This window comes from Aquarana catesbeiana, linkage group LG03 (assembly GCF_042186555.1).
Source record: "Aquarana catesbeiana isolate 2022-GZ linkage group LG03, ASM4218655v1, whole genome shotgun sequence".
In the NCBI taxonomy this organism is placed as follows: domain Eukaryota; kingdom Metazoa; phylum Chordata; class Amphibia; order Anura; family Ranidae; genus Aquarana; species Aquarana catesbeiana.
This window is the reverse complement of record NC_133326.1, coordinates 599,994,866-600,019,463: the sequence shown is the minus strand read 5'-3', so window position 1 is coordinate 600,019,463 and position 24,598 is coordinate 599,994,866. Positions and strand designations below refer to the sequence as shown.

At 43.9% G+C, this 24,598-nt stretch overlaps 1 protein-coding gene across 3 annotated transcripts in view; it reads right to left on the bottom strand.

The window, feature by feature from the left end:
• The window catches only part of ANKRD39 (ankyrin repeat domain 39), a 49,638-nt gene that overhangs the window by 23,760 nt on the left and 1,280 nt on the right, over positions 1-24,598 (bottom strand). The window contains exons 2-5 of one of the 3 annotated variants that reach the window (XR_012242997.1): positions 12,896-12,999; positions 9,939-10,142; positions 8,632-9,030; positions 4,438-4,556 (exon numbers count right to left, since the gene is read on the bottom strand). Coding sequence is in view for 2 of the 3 variants with exons in the window: in XM_073622076.1 (XP_073478177.1) it covers positions 4,413-4,556; positions 9,939-10,142; positions 12,896-12,999 (452 nt within the window). In the remaining variant the exon portion in view is untranslated. Of the gene's footprint in view, positions 1-327; positions 4,557-8,631; positions 9,031-9,938; positions 10,143-12,895; positions 13,000-24,598 lie in introns of those variants that run through there. The other 2 variants (XM_073622076.1, XM_073622075.1) reach the window with 2 other exon arrangements.

Below are 24,598 nucleotides of genomic sequence, written 5' to 3'. Positions count from 1 at the left end.
CCATCTGACCTTAGCTCAGGCATGCAGACAGGAGGTTGTGCTTAGCTGAGAAAACCCCCTCCTCCCCCTTTGAAGACTCCTGGGATGTATGACATCATAGGCTTGGAAACCAGGATGTAACTTTAAAACAAGTGAAAATGTTATACTTTCCTGCCATGCTAGGAGTATAATGGCACTGCTGGGACAGTTAAAGGGCAAAACCTATTACAAGACAATTGTATGGTCCAGTTTATTGAGAGCCCGACTAGGAATGAAGCTCTGCTGGACCTGGTAATCTCAAACCATGCAGAGCTTATTATCAATATGCATATAAAAAGAACATCTGGGTAGCAGTGACCATAACATGATTTCATTTAATGTTAACTGTAAGCAACAAACACATATGGGTAAGATAAAAACACTTTAAGTTTAAGCAAATTTTCCAAGGATGAGGGCTGCTCTCCAGGACTGCGACTGGGAGGGAATACTGGCATCAATGGACACAGAACAGAAATGGGAATTCTTCAAAGTGACTGTAGGTAAACTTACCTCAAAGTATATTCCTATGGTCAATACATTTAAAAGGCTAAAAATAAAACCTATGTGGCTCACAGCCAAAGTTAAAATGGCTATAAATAATAAAAAAATAAGAATAAAAAAAAAAAAAAAAAAACAGCTTTTAAAAAATATAAAAATGAAGGAACGCTATCATCATTTAAATGTTACAAAGAATATAACAGGATATTTAAAAAGGAAATCAAGGACGCAAAAATTCAAAACGAATGAAAGATAGGACAAACCCCCAAAAATTCATCAAATATATTAATAGCAATTAATAGGTCATCTCTGAGCATATAGGCCATTTACAAAATCTAGAGTGGGTGACTGGGGACAAAGAGAAGGCAAATTTATTAAATACTTTCTTCAAATCTGTGTATACAAAAGGAGCTCATGTCCATAATGGGGGTGACACAGCCCCAAATGATCCACAATGGCTAAAAAGTGATTTGGTCCAGAAATATTTAGACAGAATAAAGGTGTAGAAAGCACCTGGACCAGATGGCATCCACCCACGGATCCTAAAAGAATTGAGCTCTGTCATTTCAAGGCCATCATTTCTAATATTTAAGGACTCGTTAATAACTGGAATGGTACCACTGGATTGGCACAGGGCCAATGTGGTGCCTATATTTAAAAAGGGATCAAAGTCTTTGCCAAGTAACTATAGAACTGTTAGTTTAATAAAAGACCACATAGACAAGTTCTTGCTGGAAAAAAAATAATATTTTAAGCAACAGACAGCATGGATTCATGAAAGACAGAAGTTGCCAAACAAACCTGATTTCTTTTTATGAAGTGGTAAGTAAAACCTTGGACAGAGGGGTGGCTGTGGACGTGGTATACTTGGATTTTGCAAAAGCGTTTGACCCCGTTCCCCACACAGGGATCATGTGTAAGGTAAAGTCTACAGGCTTGGAAAGGTCAATTTGTAAAAGGATAGAAAACTAGCAGAATTCAGAGAGTAGTGGTTAATGATCCTTACTCTGAATGGTCTAAGGTTATCAGTGGTGTACCCCAAGGGACCTTTACTTTTTAATATCTTTATAAATGATATAGGGTCTGGGATTAAAAGTAATTTCTGTCTTTGCAGATGACACTAAGCTATGCAGCAGAATAACATCCTGACAGGATGTCACCAATTTACAAGCCGACCTCAATGCACTGTCTAATTGGGCAACTAAGTGGCAAATGAGGTTTAATGTTGATAAATGTAAAGTTATGCACTTGGGTGCTAAGAATATGCATGTATCATACATACTAAGGGGAGTACAACTGGGGGAATCCATAGTGGAGAAGGATCTGGGGGTTTTGGTAGATCATAAGCTTAATAATAGCATGCAATGCCAAGCTGCGGTTTCCAAAAAGAGCAAAGTCCTTTCTTGTATTGAGAGAGATATGGACTCCCGAGAGAGATATCATTTTGCCCCTGTACAAATTATTAGTAAGGCCTCATCTGGAATATGCAGTTCAGTTTTGGGCACCAGTTCTCAAAAAGGATATCAGGGAACTGGAGAAAGTGCAGAGAAGGGCAACCAAACTGATAAGAGGCATGGAGGAGCTCAGCTATGAGGAAAGATTAGAGAAACTGAATTTATTCTCTCTTGAGAAGAGGCGATTAAGGGGGAATATGATCAACATGTACAAATACATAAGTGGTCCATATAGTGAACCTTGTGTTGAGTTAGTCACTTTAACCACTTCAGCCCCGGAAGGATTTACCCCCTTCCTGACAAGAGCATTTTTAGCGATTCGGCACATTGTCGCTTTAGCTGACAATTGCACGGTCGTGCGACGTTGTACCCATACAAAATTGACATCCTTTTTTTTCCCCCACAAATAGAGCTTTCTTTTGGTGGTATTTGATCACCTCTGCGGTTTTTATTTTTTGCGATATAAACAAAAAAATACCGACAATTTTGAAAAAAAAAGCAATATTGTTTACCTTTTGCTATAATAAATATCACAAATAAATAAAAAACAAATATTTCTTCCACAGTTTAGGCCAATATGTATTCTTCTACATATTTTTGGTAAAAAAAAAAAAAAAAGTTAATAATAAAAATGCCATAAATCTATCCCCCATTTCAGGGATATGCAATTAGCGGACCTCCAGCTGTTGCAAAACTACAAGTCCCATCATGCCTCTGCCTCTGAGTGTCATACTTGTGGCTGTCAGAGTCTTGCTATGCCTCATGGGACTTGATGTTCTGCAACAGCTGGAGGTCCGCCAATTGCATATCCCTGCCCTATTTTGTAGACGCTATAACTTTTGCACAAACCAATCAATATACACTTATTGCGATTTTTTTTACCAAAAATATAAATGGCAATAAGTGTATATTGATTGGTTTGCGCAAAAGTTATAGCGTCTACAAAATAGGGAATAGATTTATGGCATTTTTATTAACTTTTTTTTTTACTTGTAATGGCGGCGATCAGCAATTTTTATCGGGACTGCGACATTGTGACGGATAGATTGGACACTATTTTGGGACCATTGACATTTATACAGTGATCAGAGCTACACATAGCCACTGATTACTGTATAAATGACACTGGCAGGGAAGGGGATAAACACTAGGGGGTGATCAAGGGGTTAAGTGCATTCGATGGATGTGTTCTAACTGTAGGGGGGGGGGATGGGCTCACTACAACATGACAGAGATTGCTGCTCCAGATGACGGGGAGCAGTAGCTCCCCGTCATGTTGCTAGGCAGAACAGGGAAAGGTCTTGTTTACATCTCCCCGTTGTGCCTCTCCTTGCTGCAATCACGGTCCGCCGGCGAACAGAGTTCGCGGGAATCGTGTGCACACCTGCTAGGCGGCAAATTCAAAGGGACATGTGGCAGCCCGTGCCATTCTGCCGATGTAAATCGGCAAGTGGTTAGGTCATCACAGAGGACACTTTACATCTAGAGGAAAAAAGATTTAATCTCCAAATATGGAAAGGTTTCTTCACAGTAAGAGCTGTGTAAATGTGGAATAGACTCCCTCCAGAGGTGGTTCTGTCAGGCTCAGTAGATTTTTTTTTTTTAAAGGTATCAGGAAGGGATTTTCTCCCCTGCTGTAGTAAATTGGAGTATACTTTCCTGGGGTTTTTCGCCTTCCTCTGGATCAACTGTGGGTGAAGGATTGTGTGTATATAGGATTGTATTTTTTATTTTTTTGGTTGAACTAGATTAGAGACTTGTGTCTTTTTTTCAACCTAATTATGTAACATAAGGAATAAAAACAATCAATGTTGATTGAGAGAGTGAAGTTCCGCGTTAAATAAAGGGAAAGCAGTAAAAACATGTTATAACTTAGAAAGACAAGACCACAAACATGACTGCTGAGCTCAGTTCACATCAATGATAAAACGTGCATTAAAAAAAACCTCCTAAAAATCATTTGCATACAAACTTAAAAATGCATTTTTATACTTCTGTTTTATCATTTAAACCTAACAGGTCACATGAAAGTTGATCTCAATCTGCGTTTACATGTGCATCAAACTCTACCCAAATTCTTGATTGACAGTCAGTCATTCTTCTAATGTTGGTAGCCTCACTGGGTTCCAATCACTTGGAAACACCTTCACCTCCTTAGAGACTGCTAGACATCTTGAATTAAGCGTGTGAAGAACAAATTTGTCTCTGCACTGTACATGGGTGCTCAACCCACTAGAAAGAAAGACCCGCATCCCATGTTATTTAGAGTTCTGCCTTTACATGCATAGAAAACCTATAGAAGAGTCACATTTTTCATTTACTACGGTGGTTCTTCTCTTCATTTTATATTTAAAGCAAACATATACTGGAGAATTGGTCACACTGAAGAGCATGAGGCACTATATGAGACTTCCACGGACATGAAACTCACTTGATGGCATTTCAAATGTATATGGAGAAAACATCAGCTGCCTTGGATGGTGCCAAATCTGCAGCAGTTTGGCCTCTACAGTCTCGTATATCACTGATCCCTTTACAGTGATGAAGGAGGAAATGGCACATCTCCCGTTGACCTCCTTCTGCTGCCTGTTGGGCAAACAACAAATATGAGGAAATTGAGAATGACATCAAGATTCAGGATCTTACAGATTCAAAGGGTGAAAATCTCAAATCATTTAATCTACTGTGAAGACTTGCTGAGTCTCCTTAGTAAAATAACTGCCAAATTAAAAGCATGTACCGTATATAAAAAGGTAACATTTTGTGCAGATAATTTGGCAACTGTGCCATATAATTAGTCATGAACAAAGCAATACAATTATAGGCTTTTGAGTAACTGGGAGATTGGCACAGTGTTATTATGATGTAAAACCATTAGGCTTGCAGCATGAAAAAAAGTAGAGAATATAATAAATTAGGAATAAGGTTAGCTGTCCGTCTTTCTTTTCTGATTTTTCTTGTATGAAAATCCTACAAAAACGGTACACAAACAAAAATCGTTTGTTCTGTTTCCGTACAAGAAAAGTTTTGGAGTTGGTCCCTTACGAAAATTCAGAACTGACTGTCAAATTGTGTACACACTATACGAAAATTCTTTGGATGAAAACGTTTGCCCAATTTACATAGTGTGTATGAGCCTCAAGGATAAGGAGTTAGTCCCGGTCTACATATATGCGATGCGGGAACCAGAGCAATTCCAGTGCTGGTATGGATTTTGGGGAGGGGACCAAAGGGGGTTCGCCTTAAAAATCCATACCAGACCAAAAGTATGGTCTGGTCTTGGAGGGGGACTGACGTTTAAAAAAAAAAAAAATAAAATAATAATAATTGTTGCTGGGTTCCCCTTCAAGATCAGAGTACAAGTAGCATGATCAGTTAGACAATGTTCCGACTTCAAGGAAATTCAAACATGTGTCGGACCAGTTGAGACGGCTCTCATAGGGAACCATTCATTTTATACACGTCATGCGACTTGTGCTCCAAGCATTTGTTGTACCAGTGTGAACCCAGCCTAAAACCTGGAAGCTGACTGGTCTTAATAAATTATCTCTTGCAGAAGAAAATAGTGGGAGAAGATTTGAAGCATCCAAACTTCGGTCATGCATTGCAATTTGGTGTGAACCTTCTGGTGCCCACTGCCAAGTAGAGGCATAGAAACAATTAGGTAGCCAGGCAGTCCAATCTAGGAGACAGCAGGAAGTTTCTAAAGAATATAGTATGTATTCTCACTTGTAATGATAGTAGAGACTAAAAGCTACAAGGTTTGATTAAGCCCAAAAGGAGCGCAATATCTTTATTTTTATATGTACGAGTAAAATGGACTTCAAAAAAAGTACCGTATTTTCCGCAATATAAGGCGCACCTAAGAGCCTTATATTTTCCTCCAAATCGGCCGTGCGCCTTATGTGTGCGCTGAGTTCCAATCATTTCCCGCTCTGACACAGGGACATATGCTGGGCAGCAATAAACCAACCACTCCACTTTGAAGGAGATCTACAATCTATACAGATCCATCAAACCCCTTTTACACCTGGGCACTAGCACACTGTTGATGCGCTCTGAGTCACCGCCTGGAGCCACATCACGTGGGTTCCTACTCCAGTGCTACACGGCTGGTGTGTGTGTGTATCGCTGTGTGAGCGGAGCGCCCCGAACTCAGTGAGACTATCCCCGTACGGACCGGGAAGTCATTCGTCCCTTCACATGAACTGTATCTCCAGCGCAGTGTGGCCGGTGTTTCTCCTACCTGTGAGCTGGGCAATCTACTTTTGGTGATACCGCTGATCATTCCTGCAGGGACCAGTACGTTTTTTATACTTGATTTTGTGTCTGGACATACTTAGCTGGAATTCCCATAAGGATATTTGTTTGCAGGATGACTATACACCACCTACTTTGGCATTGGCTGCAGATACCGGGCATTAAAGCAAGCTTTCAATGATTCATTCATAGTAGAATAAAGTACAAGTAAACTCACTGTTTCGCTTCCATTACCTTTTTTATGTAGACTGTATGTTTTAGCATGCGTCTTATAATGCATGGGTCAAATACAGAAATAGTCCCCATAATTGAGACTGCGCCTTATAATCCGGTGCGCCATATGGTGCGGAAAATACGGTATTTACATTTTTTTTACATTTCGGTATTTTACGGTTATTTTTAAAACTTGTACAAAAAACGGATAGAAACAAAGTTGTTGTGAATGTTAATGGTTACATTTACTGCATGTAATAACAGATCAGTTGCTGCCAATTGCTTTTCACTCTATCTCCTAGCAAGCTATTGTTAGGCTGATGGAGAGAAGCTTCCCTGAAACAGCATAGATAGCATCCTGGAAACTGCACAGTAAGGCCTCATGTACACGGGACGCTGAGGCTGGGTTCACACTGGTGCGACACGACAGCCGTCCTACTTTGGATCCGACTTTGCCCTGCGACATGAAGCCGGCATGTGTCCGATTTTCAATGAACGGGGATCCGACTTGGATCCCCGCCAATGCCCGGCACTGTGTTTGGTATGAATCTTTAGGGGGAACTCCGCGCCAAATTTTAAATAAAAAACCGGCATGGGTTCCCCCTCCAAGAGCATACCAGGCCCTTGGGTCTGGTATGGACCTTGAGGGGAACCCCCTACGCCGATAAAAACGGCGTGGGGGTCCCCCCCCTATCCATACCAGACCCTTATCCGAGCACGCAGCTCGGTGATGACCACGCCCCCTAAACCGTCACAGTCCCAGCATGCCCAGGGACTGTGACGGCATAAGGGGGCGGGGTCACCGCCTATATAAGTCAGAGCAGAGCGCACAGAGAGCATTCCAGCCGGGGAGAGCGTCGTGTCAACATCGGAAGAAGAGATGAAGAGAAGAAGCGGCGAGACAGCGGCGACAAGACAGCGGCAGCAGACCGGGCCCCTCGCTGGCAATAGAGCTGGAAGAAGATAGCGGCGGGGCCCGGGAGAAGAGGCGGAACACCGGGAGAAGTCGGAAGAAGATACCGGAGCTGCCCAATAAATTAATTTTGAAACCTGTGTACTGTGGTTTTTTTTATTGACACTTCCCTAGGTGAATGGGTAGGGGTACCATGTACCCCATACTCATTCACATAGGGTGGGGGGCCGGGATCTGGGGGCCCCCTTATTAAAGGGGGCTCCTGGATTCCGATAAGCCCTCCGCCCGCAGACACCAACGGCCAGGGTTGTCGGGAAGAGGCCCTTGTCCTCATCAACATGGAGACAAGGTGCTTTGGGGTGGGGGGCCGCAGCACGCCCCCTCCCCCAAGGCACCAACCCCCCATGTTGAGGGCATGCGGCCTGGTACGGTTCAGGAGGGGGGGGGCGCTCGCTCGTCCCCACCCCCATTCCTGTCCGGCCGGGCTGCGTGCTCGGATAAGGGTCTGGTATGGATTGGGGGGGACCCCCACGCCGTTTTTATCGGCGTAGGGGGTTCCCCTCAAGGTCCATACCAGACCCAAGGGCCTGGTATGTTCTTGGAGGGGGAACCCATGCCGGTTTTTTATTTAAAATTTGGCATGGAGTTCCCCCTCAAGAACATCTGAGCACAAGTCGCGTGCCGAAGTCGGATCATGCAAGACGGCAATCCGACTTTGATCCGACTTCAATGATGGTCAATAGGCTGAAGTAGGATCAAAGTCGGACCAAAGTAGTACAGGGAGCATTTCTAAAGTCGGAACGACTTGTGTCGGACCAGTTAGGACGGCTCCCATAGGGAAACATTAAATTTCACACGTCATGCGACATGAGCTCCCAATGTCGGAGCGTTTGTCGGACCAGTGTGAACCCAGCCTGAGGCAAAGTCCTCTGAACAAATTTTTTTGACACCTTGAAACCGGCGTTTATTAAGATTACCTCATTTAAGACCCTCCCCAAGCTCAAAAAACACTGTTAGTTAACTATTTCAGCCATTTTGAGCAGAGTGAGTAGCAGCAGCAAAGAGAGCAGTTGTCTACTTGTATTTGCCTCTATTTCTGTGCTTTTTTTTTTTTTTTTTGCAATGGATCCAATAATGAGCATAATTTGGATACAGCAATGCCTGTGGTGTATTGCATCAAGGGCTATATATGGTCTAGGAATCATCGCAAGTAATTAAAACATTTTTAACTATTTTTTTTTAATGTTTTTTCCATCATTTTTTGGTCTACGTCACCTGCCACAAGTTGTGGATTGTCCGCTTGCCACGTCATTTGCCACAAGTTGTGGATTGTCCGCTTGCCACGTCATTTGCCACAAGTTGTGGATTGTCCGCTTGCCACGTCATTTGCCACAAGTTGGGGATTGTCCGCTTGCCACGTCATTTGCCACAAGTTGGGGATTGTCCGCTTGCCACAAGCTGGGGATTGTCCGCTTGCCACGTCACCTGCCACAAGCTGGGGATTGTCCGCTTGCCACGTCACCTGCCACAAGCTGGGGATTGTCCGCTTGCCACGTCACCTGCCACAAGCTGGGGATTGTCCGCTTGCCACGTCACCTGCCACAAGCTGGGGATTGTCCGCTTGCCACGTCACCTGCCACAAGCTGGGGATTGTCCGCTTGCCACGTCACCTGCCTCCATTCAACATATGGGTCAAATTACAATTATACTTCTGATAACAGCAATGCTAGTGGTGTATTGGATTGGATCAAGGGCTCATTAGGGTATATAAGTGGTCTATGAATCATTTCAAGCAATTACAATTTTTTTTAAATGTTTTTTTAATGGTTTTTCATCATTTGCCATCATTTTTGAGATTTTTAATGTAAAAAAAGGGCACCTTTAAAAACGCTTATAAACTAAAATGTGGCTAAACGCCGGTACTGCGTTTAGCGTCTGAAACCTGGAAATCTTCTGTGTCTGAACCCATTTTTTTTGCTTCCAAAGAAATGCTGGTAAATGCAACTGCAAAAAAATGGCAATAAACGAGACTGTGTACATGGTCACATAGGAGAACATTGAATGAGTTCAGGGGCAGTTGAAAAAAGCGTCCAACTGCCTTTGAACGTGTATTTAGCAGTGTCCCGTGTACATGGGGCCTTAGTAATAGAGGAGAATGTAAGGCTCCATTCACACTATCCCAGTGCGACTGAGTCGACTTCTTTACACTCAATGGACCTACATCGCACCAAAGTATTGTAGAGCACCTTTTCAAAATTGCTGCGACTTTAGTATTTAGACCAGTCGTGTTTGTGTGAATGGAGCCTAAAGAAGAAAGGAAGTGGAAGATCATAGGAGAAGTGTTTGCATTCCACACACTGGACTCTCAGCTCCACTCAAGCAAGACACCCATAATGGCCTCTCTGTGGTGATTCCTGGTTACGTGTTACCTCATCGGATATTGTTTCTTTGTGAAGATTTTAGTGTGCAAGTGCATTACTTTTATTTTTCTAGAATAAAGAAGATCTACTAAACGATTCTTATGCACTCTTTTACAAGAGCTTACACTCTGCTATGGTTTCATGAATTTCTGCTACATTTACCTTGTGGAGAACAGTCCTTCCATCTGAGTCTTTCTTGAAGGGGTCTGCTCCATATTTCAGTAATAGCTGGACCACAGGAAGGTGACCACAGTATGCTGCTCGGTGTAGAGCTGTGCTGCCTCCATGTGTCTGAGCATTGCATTCAGCTCCAACACTCAAAAGAAAACTACACACAGGCAAATGGCCATTTCGGCAGCAATAGTGCTGGGCAAGAAAAAAAAAAGAAAAGAAGTATTTTTAAATAAATTGCAACTAACAGGTTTAGCCTAGCGAATAATGTATTTTTTTTAAAAATATAATCCTAATATGAATATTTATGTTGTTATCCCATTTTAAAGGAACATGATTTTGCACGTAGCACATCTTGTCTTTGCCAGGTGGGAACTTTCACTTGGAGTCTTATCCTCGTGGGCTTTGGCCCAAAAAACAAGCATAACCTCAAACCTAAGTAGTATCTGCGCAATCCCCAACATATGGTAGATCCCGCACACCCCACAAAAAAAGTGCCAATAGTCTGCAGAGCTGACCAGTAGTACCTAGAGCCTTTTACTGTGCCCCCTCAACAGAACAAGTCGCAGAAAAAGAGATACTCCCAACATAATCTCAGTCCTACCTTAGGACCAGTATCAGCATGTTCTACCAGCTCTGCCACTGCTGAAGAGACAGCCTGTGTGTGTGCCAGTCCCCCCGGTGCCTACTGCCACCTGCTGTACATAAGGCTGCCTAAAGCTTCTCTTGGCTGGTTCCCAGCATGCCATTGTGGACTGGGCGCTATTGTGCACAGCCCCTCCATACCCACATGCTCCAATGCGAAATATGGCCACTCCAGAAGGGACTTCAGAGAAAAGGGGAGAGCGTGTGCATTCACCCTGGCAGACCATACCACCAGAAGTGGTGTCCCTCACTTGGTCATCTATAGTGCCCATGCTTTCTACAGCCACCATCAATGTGATATGTGGCCTGTAACACCACAAAAGGAGAGCCACAACCCGCCAGAATCTCCGCCACCTTCTGAAACAGGTATGACAGTGCAAAAAATAAATAAATTATGCAGGGCATATGCTTCTAATCAATGCTCCCTAACCACAGAGAATAATGACACAAACAAAAAAAAAGGCTGACAATTTTGAAAAAAATGTAGTCCAATATGTATTCTGCTACATATTTTTGTTAAAAAAAAAAATAAGCGTATATTGGTTTGCGCAAACGTTATCATGTCTACAAACTATGGGATAGAATTTTATTTTTTTGAATACTAGTAATGGTGGCTATCAGCGACTGTGACATTGTGGCAGATAAATCGGAAACTAAGTGACACTTTTGACACTTTCTTGGCAACCAGTGACACCAATACAGTGATCAGTGCTAAAAATATGCATCGTCAATGTACTAATGACACTGGCTGGGAAGGGGTTAATATCAGGGGCAATCAAAGGGTTAAATGTGTGCCTAAAATGTGCTTACTTACTGTGGGGGAAGTGCTTGTATTATGGAAGGCAGAGATCCGTGTTCCTGCTTTGCAGAAACACAGGATCACTACCTTCCCTACTGACAGAATGGCAGTCTGCCTTGTTTACATAGGCAGACCACCGCTCTGCTTCTGTCCCGGACAATCGGCGGGTCCTGACTGAAAAAAAGTCCCCTCACAGCAGGGAGCGGCTCGCGCCGGAAGTGCAGGAACGCGTACCAGTACGTGATCCTGCACAGGAGAGCCACCTCGTTGCTGTATATGTACAGTATACGGTCGACAAGCGGTTAAACTGGCTTCATCTGCAGATAGAATTTCATCCCTTTAATCCGCAGATAAATAAACAGAAAGATACAAAAAGAAAATATGTTTATTTTTATCTCTTTCTGTTTCAGCGGCTGAGCAATGTTAATAAACATTATCTGGCTGCTTTTTGACAGCTTCAATTTCCGGGACTTCGTTTACACTTCAGCTGTCAACAGGGGAACCCCACTGGACAGCTGAATGAGTAATCGGTTGTTATTGACGTGCCGGACCTGCTCCTTAACAACTGATAATTGGCGTGTCCCCCCCCCCCCCCCATTTACATTTTAGCGGTCAGTGGGGGAATCCCCCTGAAAGAACTGAGCCTTAAAGTATCGGTTTTCAGAGCACTTGCACGAGTGCCGATATTCGTGCAAATGCTTGGCATTGATGCAACCCTAGTAGCATAATTATTAATATATGTTCCTTGCTAAAGAACATTCTTTTTATTGCGTTATGGGTAAAAATTCTGCTTTAAAGACAGCCTAATGTCAGTGGGGTTGGGATGGCCTCAAAGAGCCTGCATCAGAGAATGTAAAGGGTGTTGCTTGGAGTACAATAGTTGTGATTGTGCATGGGGCTTGTGGGAATGCTGGAGATCCTACTACTGTTCTAACACAGAGTGCAGCGAGGGTAGGAGTTTGGCACAAAGGAACAACACTATCATATAAAAACAGTACTGACAAATACTTTACACTGACTATACAAGACAAAAAAAAAAATAAAAAAAAAAAAAAAAAGGTACAAGTGGGGTTTAAAGTGGAACAAAAGACCACAAAACTCCAGTGCAATAAAACCAGACCTTTGATCAGATGTTTATATTCTGACATACAGTGCTCTTGCTCTGTATACACTAGAAGGGTTACAATAAGCTGTACATGGTGCTGTGTAAGCAAGAGGCAGCTTCACCAACTTCTACAGGCTCTCTATGGGCCTAATGGGCAGCCCACAGATATTGTACATAGCCTGCGGAAATCCTTATAAAGCCTCTGCATTTTTATAAATAAAGGCAATTAAATAACAATCGGCAGATGCAAAGACAGTAAATCAATACACCTCCTTTAGACGTTTGCATCTAGTCATTTATCAAATGAGGAATGGTACAGGAGTCATTTTATTCCACAGATACTGCAAAAGCTGAATTCCAAACATGCAACCCAGTGGAAGATAAATACACAGGGCTCACCAGTGCTGTGTAGCCAAAGTGATCAGTCAGGTTAGGATCTGTTCCCTTCTGAATAAAGCGCTGGACACGGTTCAGGTCTCCATCCAGAGCAGCAGACCAAATTCCTGTAACAAAGTTTAAGTTTATTATTACGGAAAGGAAATCAGCAATAGTTCATTCAGTTTACAAGATCAGTAAAAAACACATAGACCTTGGAAAAAAAAAAATAAAGTTGACCCCACATCACTTTAATCAGTAGTTCCAATTCTTTCTCTGGATCTGATTTTCCCACTTTACTATACTCTACTAAACCACTTGACCTTTAGAAGGTTTTACCCCCTTCATGACCAGACCATTTTTTGCTACCAGTGTGTGGTCATCCTACACACTGTACACAAATTACATTTATTACATTTTTTTTTCCCACACAAATAGAGCTTAGCTTACCACTGGGTTTTTTTTTATTTTTTGCAATTAAAATGAAAAAAAGACCCAAAATTTTGCGGAAAACCCAGCGCGATATTTTCTTTGGTTATAAAATATATCCAATAAAAAAACAAAAATGTCTTCATAGATTTAGGCCAAAAGTGTATTCTGCTACATGCATTTGGTAAAGAAAATCCCAATAAGTATATATTAATTGAGTTGCGTTGTTATAGCAGCTACAAACTATGGTATATATACTGGAATTCACTCTGGATGCTATAACTGTACTGGCGGTGATCGGCAACTTTTTGTATGATTGTGATAGGGTGCCGGACAATCTGGCGCTAACAGACACTGGCTGGGAGGGTCACTAACTGACGTTGCTAGTGATACTAATGCAGTGATCAGTGATAATACTGTACGCCGACACTGGCTGGGAATAGGTTAACATCTAAGGTCATCAAGGGGTTTAAAGGAGGAGTTCACCTTTTGGAACATGTTACATATTCCACCAGTTTTTAGGGTGGAACATATAAACATATGTTCCTCCCTGTACTAGCTGTCACATTTTGAAAATCAGAGTGGCTGTGCGGGGCTCTGCTCACACATCCGCGTCATTTATTCACACAGCTCTGCGTATGAATGAACTACAAGCCCCGAACTTCGCGGCTGTCAGGTGGTAGTTCATTGATTTTTCCTGTCAATGTATCTGCTTGCCTGTACGAGATGTACGCGTACAGATTCACTGACAGATCTGCAGGAGACCTGCATGGCACCAGCAATCTGCTGATCACTGGTGCAATGCTTCACAGGCTCAATAAATAAATTCATAATAATAATAATAATAATAATCCACATTTATTTATTTTTTTAAATTGAACTTATCCTTTAACCTCCTCATGCCTTGCACTATAGCTGAAAGATGGCTACAGCGCAGGCCTAAATTGCCCGGAGGGAGTCCATGTACGTCCTTCCGAGCCTGTGCGCCCCCTGCGTGATGCGCATGGTGCACTCTGATCAGAGAGTCTACGAGATCCTGGCCCCTTACCATGTGACCAGCTATCAGCCAATGACAGCTGATCACATGATGCAAACAGAAGATTGTAAGTGTCAAAAGAGTGACAATGCTGAAAGCTGAAATTTGGCCTGGGCAGGAAGGGGGTTTAAAGCGGGGGTCCACCCACACCGCCAAAAAAAAAAATATTAAAAGCCAGCAGCTACAAATACTGCAGCTGCTGACTTTTAATACATGGCCACTTACCTGTCCCAGGGTCCAGCGATGTCGGCAGGCGATGCCGAGAACCCGCTCGGTTCTCGGCAGCTGCCGCCGCCATCCTAGGTGAGGGAATCAGGAAGTGAAGCGTTGCGGCTTCACTTCCCGGTTCCCTACTGCGCATGCGCGAGTCGCGCTGCGTGTCCCAAGTGGTCCCCGCTCTCTCCTGTGAGCTGTGTGTTTCCCAGGAGACAGCGTGGTGGGGACGGGAAGAGGCGTAGACTCCCATGGGAGTCTATGCCGGAAGTAGGTGCAAATACCTGTCTTAGACAGGTATCTGCACCCCCCTCCCCCTCTGAAAGGTGCCAAACGTGACACTGGAGGGGGGGAGGGTTCCGAAAAGCGGAAGTTCCATTTTTGTGTGGAACTCCGCTTTAAGTGCCCAGTAAGCAGGTGGTTAAATATGTGCCTAACGATGTGTAATGTGTGTAAGGTGTGCTGCTTTTTACTAATGATCTCTCTATTTTGCAGGGATGAGAAACAGACAGCTAACTCCCGATGTACAAAGCTCTGTGTTGAATGTCAACACAGACCTCTTAGCTGTGAATGTACACACCAGATCAGCAGGTCTTATGAATTATTGGCCAGGACTTGCTGACAGTAAACAGTGTGATCCGGCTGGGGGGGGTGGGGGCACGCATCCTAAACCCAGAAGTAGTCAGCAACGTACCAGTACATTGCTTTGCCTACGGTGGCAGCAATATAATGTGGGCGGGCGGTCATTAACCGATTGCCGACCGTATAACCTAGATGTATGTCGGCAAGGTGGCAGATCACGTACCTATTACAGCCACGCTGTAATTAAACACAGATGTGGATCACCGATTGCCGGTAGTAATCCATTTGCCGGCACCCGGTGATCAACAGCTGCTGTGTTTAATTACAGCATGGCTGTCAAGCATCATGAATACACACAGGACAGGGTTCTGCCTATTTAAACAAGGCAGATCCCTGTCCTGTCAGTGGGGAAGTAATAGATTTTCTTTCCCCGCAAAGCAGGAAAAAAAACCAAACATCTGCTGACAACAGTGTGCTAATAGCACATACACGCGCATAGACACCGATCAACAATGAATGAAGATTAGTGTAGGCAGTCCCCCGAAAAAGAAGACGAGGGAAAAGGGGGGGGGGGGGGCGCGCGCAACGGGTAAAATAAAAGGAACAGAAGGAAAAAAGAGTGGTGATGGAATAGATGAAAGAAAAGAGAAATCACTGAGGCATACACAAGGGCAAGGAGAACATATCAACAGACATACATACATAAGGAATACATAATACAGACAGGGACAAAAACAGTAAAACAAAAACAAAAAATATGTTAAGAAAAAGAGATTGGAAAACCAAGAGGTAAAATTTTGAAAAAAATAAAAATTTTGCTTTTGTTTCTGTTAAATTTTTTAAATAAGTAAGTTTTCTCTTTCACTGATGGGCACTGATAAGGCGGCACTGATGAGATGGCACCAATGAGTGGGCACTGACGATGCGCACTGATATGCAGCACTGATATACATTGATAGGCGACACTGATGGGCACTGAAAGGCTGCAAAGATGGGTTCTTATGGGTGGCACTGATACGCGGCAGTGATAGGCATCCCTGGTGGACTGGCAGTGGTAGGCATTGTGAGTGGGCACTGATTGACAGCTGACTGGGCACAGATTAGTATTTCCCTGGGGGTAAAGGGGGCATACCTGGTGGTCCAGTGTGGATGGCTTCCCTGGGTGGGATCCGAGGGGGGGCTGTGCTAATAAACAATCAGCACAGACCCCCCCCCCCTGTCAGGAGTGCAGCCGATCTCCTCTACTCACGTCTGTCAGACGCGAGTGAAGAAAAGCCGATCACCAGCTCTTCCTATTTACATCGTGATCAGCCGTGATTGGACACGGCTGATCACGTGGTAAAGAGTCTCCGTCAGAGACTCTTTACCTGGATCGGTGTTGCGGGGTGTCAAGCTGACACCCCGCAACAATGATCGCCGCGATGCGCGCCCCGGGGGGCGCGCAGCGGCTCAATATCCTGCGGACGTCTTATGACGCCCAGTCAGGCTATTGAAACCACTTTTCCGCCGTCATTCTGCTATATGGCAGGCGGCAAGTGGTTAAGTACAAAACAGTAATAACCAGAGAGGGAACATCAGAAAGAGTGTAACATCATGATGTACAAGATATGTAGAAAATGCACAATTATATACAATACGAGCTACTGACTCACATTAAACCCAGTGCTAACACATGTACGCCATCCACCCACTCAGTTAGAAGTCCTTTTCACATACTCCCAAGTCAAAGCCTTTCAAAAAAGGCTTTTAACTCAATTGGGTATTGAGACCAGGGAAAGAGGTGGCACTTAATTCCATGATCCAGCGTGCTTCACGTTGTAGGAGGAGTTCATTCCAATCTCCTCCTCTAGAACTGGGATGAATGCAATCTAGTATCAGGAAACGAAAGCTAGGGCATATTCTCGCATGCTGGCGGCAAACGTGCCTCCCAAGAGAGAGTTCAGGGTTTGCCGTCAGCATGCTGATGACATGCTGCCGAGCTCGTTTACGAAATTCAAGTTCGGTTTTACCAACGTAGAATCCCCCGCATTGGCAGGTGAGTAAATAAATCACTCCGGCGGTCTTACAGTTGGCAAAATGTTGAGCCTTAAAAAGGGACACCCATTAGGCAACATGTCTGCCTGAGTGTTCATGTAGCGACATCAGACATCCACCGCAGGTTAGAGTTCCTACATTTTTGCAGGGGTCAGCTCTGAAAGTACCCACAAACTCGCTCTGAACTAACTGGTCCTTGATAGATTTAGCTCTCCAGTATGTGATTGTGGGATGTAGTAATATATGTGGGCTAAGCATTGGGTCGATTGTTAATATGTGCCAATGCTTTTCAAGTGTTCTACTAAAGGTTTTATGCTGATCATTATATTGCGTTATAATCCGCAAATTGGAAGATTCTCTGTTTCTATCCGTTTTGGGAATGCTGGGAAAAAGAAGACTGTTCCTGCTATGATTCCAGGCACGTTTGAAAGCCTTTTTATGGCAAGTGGGAGAGTAACCCAGATCCAGAAGTAACATTTGGACATGATGAGCCTCTGCCAGGAAGGTGGCCTCTGTTGAACAATTTCTTCTCAGTCTTACGTACTGACTGTAGGAGATCGACTGTATAAGATGGTTGCGATGTGCGCTTGATGCATGGAGAATGGTATTCCCCACAGTATGCTTACAAAATAATCCACTTGCAAGGGTTCCATCCTCATTCTTAAAGATCTTGACATCCAAAAACGTAACCATCTCTTTACTATAGGACATAGTGAAGTAGAGGTTAAAAATGTTCTCATTGATGGCCAACATGAAGGCCTCCAACATGTCAGACGGTCCTTCCAAGATGATGAAGATATCATCAATGTAGCGATACCACCTAGTGATATAGCTCATTAATGTAGACAAATTCTCATCTAGGAGCGAACACTCCCACTCCCCCAGGTACAGGTTTGCATAGGACGGGGCACAACAAGTCCCCATTGACACCCCCTGCACCTGGAGGAAATGGGAGCCATTAAAAGAAAAAAAACAGTTGTGTTGCAGAATAAACTACAAGGATGAGATAATGAGTCTCCAAATCTTCCAATCATCCTTGTGCGATTGCGAATGTGCTTTACAGCTGCAATCCCCAAATGGTGGGGGATCGAGCTGTAAAGAGCCTCAACATCAATCATCACAAGTAGAGCATCAGGGGTGAGATGTTTACCCTCCTGATTTTTGAGAAGATGGATGGTATCCTTAATGTAAGATGGTAGATTGATTACATATGGTCTCAAGTGAGCGTCAATGAATTGGCTAAGATTTTATGTGATACTGCCTACCACTGAAATTATTGGTCTACCCGGTGGATTTTGTAAATCTTTATGTATTTTAGGTAGGCTGTAAAAAGTTGGAATTTTAGCAAATTTAGTGCATATGAATTGTCAGGTGTCTTTGTTTATTGCTACACTAGCAAAGGCCTCGTCAACCAGAGAATAGAATTTATTGAATCAATCGTACTTTTTGTAATTTTTTTATACCATGTTTGATTTTGGAGGATTTTATAACACATGGATTTGTATTGGTCGTTAGTCATTACGTCTATATTACCCCCCCCCCCCCCCCCCTTTATCTGATGGCTTTATTGTCAGGTCATGTTGATCCTTAAGAGATTGTAGTGCAATCTTCCTTTCTCAGGTTGCCCTTGCATCCGTACTTTTTTTTTTTTTTTTTTTTCCACTAGTATGTATATTCTTACTCGGCCTCAACAATGCTCATCCCTGCTAACTGTGAATGTGAATCTTATGTTTAATTATGTCTCATTGTAGAACATCAACACAGCAGTGTTACCTTATACGACATACCCCTGAAGAAAGGATTCTACAGAGGTCCAGAAACATGTTGGGATCAGTATTTAAGGATCTGCTTTTTTAATTCATGTCTACTATGTGAATTTGTCTATGCTGTATATGCACCTCTATCTTTATAAATAATACATTTCAAACGTTTTTTTTTACCAATCATTGATTAGTTGCCTTTAAAGTCCCTAGTATTCCTTGGGGGGTACTCTCTTTATAATATTGTTTCATTTGGGATGTTGGCAACACATGGGTCTTCTTGGGTGGATTACTTTAAATTGTTACAGGCAGTCCCCGAGTTACGAACCTCCGACTTGTGAACGACTCCTACTCATGAGTGATGTTCTGCACAGCTACTTTGACGGTGGGCAACCTCGGAAACAGACATCAGCGCATGCGCGGCTACTTGACAGAAAATCGGAAAATGATGTCTCTGACATTCTGCGCATGCGCTTCCGACTTCCAAACATATCCAACTTAAGAACAAACCGGCAGTCCCTAACCCATTCCTAACTCGGGGACTGCCTGTATAGCAGAAAGTAAAAAACATATATAAGATATTGGTCTTTTTTTTGTTTATAGAGCCAAAAAAAAAAAAAAAAAACACAACAAAACGCAGAGGTGATCTAGCTGTGTGAAAAAAAAGGACATAACATTTGGGTGCAGCGTCGCACGACCACGCATTTGTCAGTTAAAGTAAAGCAGTGCCGTATCGCAAAAAAAAAAAAAAAAAAAAAAATATGGCCTGGGGGTGGGGAAATCTTTCGGAGGTTGAGTGGTTAAAGTGGAACTTTAGTAAAAAATGAAGTCCTGTTAGATCACTTCAGGCTGGCCCCTTTTGTAGCTATGTACCACATTTAAAATAAGTGTCTACACTGTTTAAAGTCCAGTTATACACTGTCTCACCCTGCTCTGCACATGGTCATTTGCTCTCCATCTTTCAGCACTGCTGAGTTTGTAGAAGCCGATCTGCTGACAACCTTGAAGCGGAATTAAACCCTCCTATCACAGACACAGACACAGAAGCTGCTCCTGTTTGATCTGCAACTGTCATGGTGCTGCACATATGATCAGTTATGACACCAGCCGTTTGACAGTTTGGTTGAAGACACAAGCAAATGTGACAGTTAGTAATCCTGGAATTCCAGGAATGTAACTTTTTTTTTTTAAACTGTTAAATCCTTGAGTTTAGTTCTACTTTATAATTTAATGCTGTTCAGGGGTTCTGGGCTTCAAGAAAATGGCAGCCTCCAGCAAGAAGAAACAGGAACAATGTTGGAGGCAATTTATAGCACACGCAGTAAATTTTGGTAGCATAATTATTATTGTGGCACGTACAGTGGGGACAGAAAGTATTCAGACCCCCTTAACATTTTTCACTCTTTGTTATATGGCAGCCATTTGCTAAAATCATCTAGGTTCATTTTTTTCCTCAATGTACACACAGCACCCCATATTGACAGAAAAACACAGAATTGTTGACATTTTTGCAGATTTATTAAAAAAGAAAAACTGAAATATCACATGGTCCTAAGTATTCAGACCCTTTGCTCAGTATTTAGTAGAAGCACCCTTTGATCTAATACAGCCGTGAGTCTTTTTGGGAAAGATGCAACAAGTGTTTCACACCTGGATTTGGGGATCCTCCGATATCCTCCTTGCAGATCCTCTCCAGTTCTGTCAGATTGGATAGTAAACGTTGGTGGACAGCCATTTTTAGGTCTCTCCAGAGATGTGCAATTGGGTTTAAGTCAGGGCTCTGGCTGGGCCATTCAAGAACAGTCACAGAGTTGTTGTGAAGCCACTCCTTCGTTATTTTAGCTGTGTGTTTAGGGTCATTGTCTTGTTGGAAGGTAAACCTTCGGCCTAGTCTGAGGTCCTGAGCACTCTGGAGAAGGTTTTCGTCAAGGATATCCCTGTACTTGGCCACATTCATCTTTCCCTCGATTGCAACCAGTCACCCTGTCCCTGCAGCTGAAAAACACCCCCACAGCATGATGCTGCTGCCACCACCATGCTTCATTGTTGGGACTGTATTGGACAGGTGATGAGCAGTGCCTGGTTTTCTCCACACATACCGCTTAGAATTAAGGCCAAAAAGTTCTATCTTGGTCTCATCAGAACAGAGAATCTTATTTCTCACCATCTTGGAGTCCTTCAGGTGTTTTTTTTTTTTTTAGCAAACTCCATGCGGGCTTTCATGTGTCTTGCACTGAGGAGAGGCTTCTGTCGGGCCACTCTGCCATAAAGCCCCGACTGGTGGAGGGCTGCAGTGATGGTTGACTTTCTACAACTTTCTCCCATCTCCCAACTGCATCTCTGGAGCTCAGCCACAGTGATCTTTGGGTTCTTCTTTACCTCTCTCACCAAGGCTCTTCTCCCCCGATAGCTCAGTTTGGCCGGACAGCCAGCTCTAGGAAGGATTCTGGTCATCCCAAACATCTTCCATTTAAGGATTATGGAGGCCAATGTACTTAGGAACCTTAAGTGCAGCAGATTTTTTTTTGTAACCTTGGCCAGATCTGTGCCTTGCCACAATTCTGTATTTGAGCTCTTCAGGCAGTTCCTTTGACCTCATGATTCTCATTTGCTCTGACATGCACTGTGAGCCATAAGGTCTTATATAGACAGATGTGTAGCTTTCCTAATCAAGTCCAATCAGTATAATCAAACACAGCTGGACTCAAATGAAGGTGTAGAACCATCTCAAGGATGATCAGAAGAAATTGACAGCACCTGAGTTAAATATATGAGTGTCACAGCAAAGGGTCTGAATACTTAGGACCATGTGATATTTCAGTTTTTCTTTTTTAATAAATCTGCAAAAATGTCAACAATTCTGTGTTTGTCTGTCAATATGGGGTGCTGTGTGTACATTAATGAGGAAAAAAATGAACCTAGATGATTTTAGCAAATGGCTGCCATATAACAAAGAGTGATAAATTAAAGGGGGTCTGAATACTTTCCGTCCCCACTGTATGTTCCTTGTGAAGTACATTGTTTTTTTTATCAAGTTGTTATGGGTAAAGTTACACTTTAAGTGGCTAAATTGTAGCTTATGCATTCTTAGGTGTGATGGTCTATTAGTTTCCCTTTTATATGCTTTCTTTCCTCCATTGTCGACCGGTTATCCAGCCAGTAAGTCTGTTTTTCAACAGAAAAGCTCACTTGCCGCTATAGGGATGAGACAGTCCATTTAAAGCCAAACTAAACCCTCCTATCCTTTTCAACCAAGGAAGCTGCTATTTTAGCCTCCGTTTGATCTGCAACTGCCTTGGTGCTGCACATGTGATCAATTCAGACACCAGCCATTTGACAAATGGGGAAGCGCTGATCCAAAGGGTAATAAAATAAAAAATGATGGAAGTCCCACATGTACTGAAAAGTCTTTATTGGCAAAGTATCAAGGATAATGGACTGCCACAAAGTATGTTATGATTCCAGAACAGTAATCAATAAAAAAGTTAAAATACCAATAAATATGTTGAGAAAAAGAAGGCTTGCTGTAACATTCACATAACTCACTATGACTACAGAAACATTCAGGGTCCAGGAGAGGTAGAAGGAGACCAGGGATGGAACAAAAACACCGGAGGTGTAATGGAGCCTGGGGGTGCTCTGTGAGGAGAATGCAAGAGAAGTGTCAGTGTGAGGGGCTGTTCACCAGCCTCGCAGCACAACCACCAGAGAACAAGGGGGCCAGTCGATACAGCTCAGTATCCACTGAGGGAAAGAACCACAACACAGGCACAGCTGTAGTGGTGAACGAGGATACCATCTGCGGCTCCACATCCGGGTGTCGGGCACTGGGGTCACCTGACCAGTCTCATCACACACTGGGTGGTATCGGGCTCCAGCTGATTCCAACAGCGTTCCCACGCTCGGAAAGCCAGTGTACGGAGGTTGTGGTCACATGACCGGCCGCATCACACTAATTGGTAGTGACAGGCTCCAGGCTTCCTCTTCACTCTCATCTGTCATGCATAGAAAAGTGTAGGCCTATTCACTACTGTACCTCCGATTGGACATTATGGCCTCTAAATTTGCTGGTACAACTAGTGAGACTCACAGGCAAAAAAAGCACCCGGTTGTCAGCGCCTGCTTCAATCACTAGCATAAAAACTGTTAGCGTTTGCAGGGATCAGGCCTGACTCTGCGAACGCTGCAGTTATGTCTTTTGTAAGTGACAGTGATTGATTGATACTGCACTTGGGTGGGCTGGGCTGGAAGGAGGGGTTAAACGCAGCTGCCAGCAAGTATCTGGGCTGATCCCGCTAACGCTGCGTTTTTGGGAACCCTAAACTATTGGGAACGCTAATATAGTTCTGATCATATCAAAGATATTGATCTGTTCAAACACTAGACTACTAAGGGAGGTGTATGGTGCGTGCGTAGGTGTTCGCGCTACTGGCACTAATCTGATGCTGACCCTGACACTAAAACCCGTACTGGGGGGCGAGGTGATCAGGGGGGTTTAACGTTTATTCAGCAGTATATGGCGGGTACCCTGACGCTAGAAACAAAAAAAAAAAAAAAAAAAAAAATCAGTGACAGTAACTAGTGTCACCCATGACACTAAATACAGTGATCAGAAATAAGATCTGTACACTATATGGGGAGGGGGTTGAGGGGTTAAAACTTTATGGGGGGGGGGGGGTTAGGTGGGTACCTGGGCCTACTACTAACTGCCCTAACGCTGATTAGTGTCACAAATGACACCAGTACAGTGAAAAAAAATTCTGAAAACTGCACTTGGTGACACTGACAGGGGGTGAAGAGGGGTGATCGGTCGATGACAAGTGTACTGGTGTTAGTGTAGTGTTGTGCAACTCACTGTTAGATGTCGGCTTTCCTCTCCCTGGAACCGAAAAGAGAAGACATCACTTCTCCTGCCTGTGTTTACACTTACACAGGCAGGGGAGGCATTTCATTCACCAGAACCAATCAGCAGGTCCAGATAAGAAATCACTGGCCTGGACCTGAAGACTGATCGGTTCTGTAACAAATTTTATCGCTGTGGGGGCACATAATTTGAGTACTGGTAAAGTGAGAGTGTGTAACCCAGGTAATAACAGGGAGAGCGCAGCGCCGACTCCCAGGTAACGACAGGGAGGGAATGTCCAGAGTATGGGCAGAGTGAGAGTATGTCCTGAGTACTGATGAGTATGGCCTCCAACAATAGGACAACAAGCATGCCCTCAGTGCCTCTGCAGACCGGTCCAGCCTCCCAGTGCCCCCACTGGCCCGGTCCAGCCCCCCAGTAGACCGGTCCGGTCTCCCAGTACCCCCAGTAGACCGGTGCGGGCTCCCAGTACCCCCAGTAGACCGGTGCGGGCTCCCAGTACCCCCAGTAGACCGGTGCGGGCTCCCAGTACCCCCAGTAGACCGGTGCGGGCTCCCAGTACCCCCAGTAGACCGGTGCGGGCTCCCAGTACCCCCAGTAGACCGGTGCGGGCTCCCAGTACCCCCAGTAGACCGGTGCGGGCTCCCAGTACCCCCAGTAGACCGGTGCGGGCTCCCAGTACCCCCAGTAGACCGGTGCGGGCTCCCAGTACCCCCAGTAGACCGGTGCGGGCTCCCAGTACCCCCAGTAGACCGGTGCGGGCTCCCAGTACCCCCAGTAGACCGGTGCGGGCTCCCAGTACCCCCAGT